Raw genomic sequence first — 4,564 nt, 5'->3', positions numbered from 1 at the left:
GACCCATTTTTGTCCTGACTATAGAAGTGTGTGTGTGGGGGGGGGGGGCTTTGATGGGGCCCTTCGTTAGCTGGCTCTACCCCCCAGCATCAGCGCTGGTCTGGTGAAAACAGGAGCTTCCTGTCGTGAAGGAATGATTGTTTTCTCCCGTCCGTCAGAGCGCTCCTCTCGTACGGTTGTTGTGAATCACCTCGTTCAGTTCAGCAGCTCGGGAGCAGAACCGTCTCCCGTGGCCTTAAATCCTGCTTCTGATTAATTCATCTTTGTCTGTTGGAAATGATTTAATTAGGACGTTAACTTGTCAAATCCTAAAATGCAGTTTGTGAAAATAAATGAGCTTGTTGTTCCATAAACACTTGTGACACGAGCAGGTCCGTTAGCCGAGCGGTGGCCTTAGAGGGCATCTTCAGAATTGGGGCATGAGCGAATCTAACCCCTCTGAGTATCGCCATCCTTCCTTCTGTACGGCTGCTTCCTGGAAGTGAGCGTTCCTGAGAAAAGTGGGTCTGTGTGGGGCATTAGGGAAATATCCAGCTTCAGTCTGAAGTGCCGTTAGACGCCTTCATGCCTGCAGAGCGCTGAGGGTGGCTTCCTCGGTTTGTCCCGATGAGACGAGAAGCGTTCAGCTCACCAATAAACGTGGGAAGTCTTAATAAGGAAGCTGCCGGAACAAACGAACGAACGCTAACTCGTGCTGGTGCATCTTCTACGTGATACGTGTCTGATATAAACAGAATCGCTGTCATTTGGTGTTCTTGTTGACCTCAGACGGACCTGCCGGTCCTCTTTCCATAATAACTGAGACAATACGTATCCTGTCCTCACACAAGGTCAGATAAACTGTCATGAAATAACATTAACCTGCACTCTGTCATGGCAGAACATCTTAAAAGCACTTCACGGAGTCAACTTGTACAGGATAATCAGAAACAGACTGATTTAGGGCAAGAAACGGCAACAAAACTAACGTGGGCTGACCATGTTGTTTTTCAAGTTCAAGGAAAGGTCACACCAGCACCGTACACAAACCGCTATAGCTCCAAATACAGCCACATCCGTGCTGGACAACACCTCTGCACGTGCACGTTGCTAATTTGAGATTTGAAGCACATTAAACACACGCCAATGCAAAAGTGCTTGAAATCCTCCCAAGTGCTAAATTACCGTTTGCCTGTAAAACGTATGTTGAAGCAGAAACACCCAGATGAAGAGTCTTCCTGCCGGTGGAGGTGGATCTCACAGACCGACTAGTCTGGTAGAAAAAAAATATCTCTGAATTGTGAGACAATGCATGAATTTTCAGCTGCAGTCTCACTGAACCGAGTGTTGTCAGCAGCAAGCTGTGGCATCATTTTATGCAGCCAGTTTAGGAAAATCATACTGTTTTTGTGTGCACGGCTTGTAAATCTGTAGTTTTGGCCTTGCACATTATTTTGTTTGGGTTGTAGACCAGACAGGACCAGGACCTACCCTTATAAAAAGTGTTGGGACTGCAGTAAATCACAGACCGTTATATTTGAAGTACACCGCATTGTTCTGCTGCTAATAATATATTTGGTTGATCCTACGGACTCACTGGACTTGATGCCACTGAGTTTGGACAGAAGAGAATGTGGGTTTATCCAAACTGATGTCGGAACTAAACATCACACAGAAGAAGTTTTGCTGACAGGTTCGATGTGCGTTAACCACTCTGGGACTGATTCAAAAGACAGGACATGCTAAAACTTCGTGAACGTGTTCAAAATCCAAGCGACACGGCTGCATGCTTCTGCAACTCGTGCAAGAAAAATTACTGTATTTTCCGCCGAACACGTCACATCAGTCCAAATATGTCTGATAAATTGGAAAAATCCATAAATACGTCGCTTCGCCGTATAAGTCGCATCTGTTATGAGTTACCGCTGATAACCCGGAAACGTGGGCCGGTGTTGTGCCAAAAACCAACTGGCTGCCAAATGGCAGCTGCGGGAACGTACATGGGAGGACTTTAACAAGAATTTAACAAGATCAACACTTAAAAACAATGATTTGTTTGCTCGACGTTATAGTAAAGATGTGTCTCAGTTTAACTTTTACTTAATAAATGCACTTCAATGGTCAAATCAGCTTCATTTAGCCGTGGTGGTGCAGAGAAATGAAGCAGATCTGACGGTTGCTCCAAGCGAGCTGGACGAGTAACGTTTTTTCCTCCCATGTTTATAAACCAATTTTTGGCTGATATGACCGTTTTCATTCATTCTGACTGAAAATATTGAACACTACCATTTTCTACCACTATTATATGGCAAGCTGATTGTGTCATTAATAGCCACGTTTACCTATTACATGATACAACGGCATGCCATACAGCTCGAGTGCCATCTAGCAGCTGAAAATGGTAGTGTTCAATATTTTCAGTCAGAATGAATGAAAACGGTCATATCAGCCAAAAATTGGTTTATAAATATGGGGAGAAAAACAAAAACAAACGTTGCTTCAGCGTATAAGTCGCAGGGTATGCAATCATGCAAAAAACTGCGACTTATAGGGCGAAGAATACGGTAAGAACCTTGCGAAGACTAGTAAATAATTGCAAGACTAATATTCTGAGCCCTTTGAGACACCACCTCAACTCCCTGATTTGATGCTTGTGTCAGAAAACGTAGCCAGGATGTGTTTTTAAAAGTCTGACGTGTCCTTTCAGGTTGCAAGATTAAAGCCCTGCGAGCCAAAACCAACACCTACATCAAGACCCCCGTCCGAGGAGAGGAGCCCGTGTTCCTCATCACCGGTCGGAAGGAGGATGTTGCTCTGGCCCGTCGGGAGATCATCTCTGCTGCGGAGCACTTTTCAATGCTCCGGGCGTCTCGCAACAAGCTGGGCGTGTCCTTCAGCGGCTCCCCGCCCACACCACTACCGGGCCAGACCACCATTCAGGTGAGAGTGCCATACCGTGTTGTTGGGCTGGTGGTGGGGCCGAAAGGTTCCACCATAAAGCGCATCCAGCAGCAGACCTGCACGTACATCGTCACCCCCAGTCGAGACCGCGACCCCGTCTTCGAGATCACCGGGTCGCCGAGCAACGCCGAGCGGGCCCGAGAGGAGATCGAGGCGCACATCGCCTTTCGAACGGGAGGCCTGCATGACCACAACAACGAGAACGACTGTCTGGGGCCCAACGGCGGAAGCAGCCCAGTGGGCAGCACCGGTGGTCTGGAGAGCCGGCTACAGCAGGTGTGGGGGCTGCAGGGGGGACAGCGCAAGCCTCTCACCAGCAGCTACCGCCAGAACTTCTCAGACGCCATAGTTGGAGGAGGGAGTGGAGGAGGCGGTGGAGAGGGAGGGGGCATGTACAACAAGGGCAACTACTCCAGCTCCGGAGACAAACCTTGTTCCTATTTTGGATCGGAGGGTACCCAGGGCTGGGGCGACCCCGACTACCCCAAACAGGTGTCCTTTTACACCCAGCAACGCTCCAAAAGCTTCGGGGGCCTCCCACTGCCCCTGACCAGACTGTCCCCGGGCTTGGCCGAGCCCTGCGGCGGCACCGCCAACAACTCTTCAGTCACCAGCATCGTGTCGGGCTCACCTCACGCCCAGGCCCGCCGCGCTCACAGCGAGCCCACCTCAGCCGGCGAGGGCTTCCCGGGCCGCCTGCCAGTGCCGGACTCTCCGCCGGCCATCGTGCGGGACTGCATGACCTGCTTCGAGAGCAAAGTGACGGCCGCCTTGGTGCCCTGTGGCCATAACCTGTTCTGCATGGAGTGTGCCATCCGGATCTGTGAGCTGAACCACCCGGAGTGTCCGGTGTGCCACACCCAGGTCACACAGGCCATCCGGATATTCTCCTAAAGAACCACGTCAGTTTTTATCCTTAGTTCCCTCAGTGTTTCTTCAATAATTATTTACTGTTCTAATAATAATTCTTATTATTAATATTATTATATTATTATTATTGTTAGTATACACATTTTTGTTTTTCAGAAAATCTTAAAACAATCAAGCAGATATTTTAGAAGGCCCTGCTTGCTTTGCTAAAAAGTATAAGAAATATTTTTAAGTTTTTCCTTTTTATATATATGCATATATATTTTATAAAAGTTTTGTTTATAAGAGAAGTATAGTACTCTGCTTTTCAGTTGTTTTTTGACTGCTGCTGTTTTTCATTCATGAATCGCAGCGTAGGCAGTGAAGTCAATGTGAACATTTTATTATTCAAATTTTTTATTTTACCATGAAGTGGGTTTATAATGAAGGAAGAAGATGATTGTTAAGGACGCCAGTCTGCACTCGGCTGACCCAGGAAGTCAACGTTGTTAGGAGGAGGAAAATCTTTGCACCTTACAATCATCTTGCTCTAAAACAGGATTGCCAATTGTTTTGTTGAAATTTTCCGAAGCCGACGTGAAGGTAAATTCAACTTTTTCACATGCGCTGTGCTTTTACAGAAATCGGTTTGGTGACGTGAAAATGTGAATAGATCGAGTCCAACGAGAAGCAGATCTTTTGTTTCATCCAGAAAAAGGGACAGGATGTGAATTATTTACAGTAAATAGTTATTGTTGTTATTTACAGACGTGGA

At 47.1% G+C, this 4,564-nt stretch overlaps 1 protein-coding gene across 1 annotated transcript in view; it reads left to right on the top strand.

Moving 5' to 3' along the window:
- The window catches only part of mex3a (mex-3 RNA binding family member A), a 6,503-nt gene extending 2,651 nt beyond the window's left edge, over positions 1-3,852 (top strand). Inside the window, exon 2 of the mRNA XM_037676729.1 lies at positions 2,687-3,852. Within this exon, the coding sequence (XP_037532657.1) occupies positions 2,687-3,834 (1,148 nt within the window). The 3' untranslated portion in view covers positions 3,835-3,852. The remainder of the gene's footprint in view (positions 1-2,686) is intronic.
- The last annotated feature ends 712 nt before the right edge of the window (positions 3,853-4,564 follow it).

The sequence above is a fragment of the Nematolebias whitei genome, chromosome 5, assembly GCF_014905685.2.
Source record: "Nematolebias whitei isolate Nwh7 chromosome 5, NemWhi1, whole genome shotgun sequence".
Lineage (NCBI taxonomy): Eukaryota > Metazoa > Chordata > Actinopteri > Cyprinodontiformes > Rivulidae > Nematolebias > Nematolebias whitei.
This window is presented reverse-complemented; position numbering and strand designations above follow the sequence as displayed.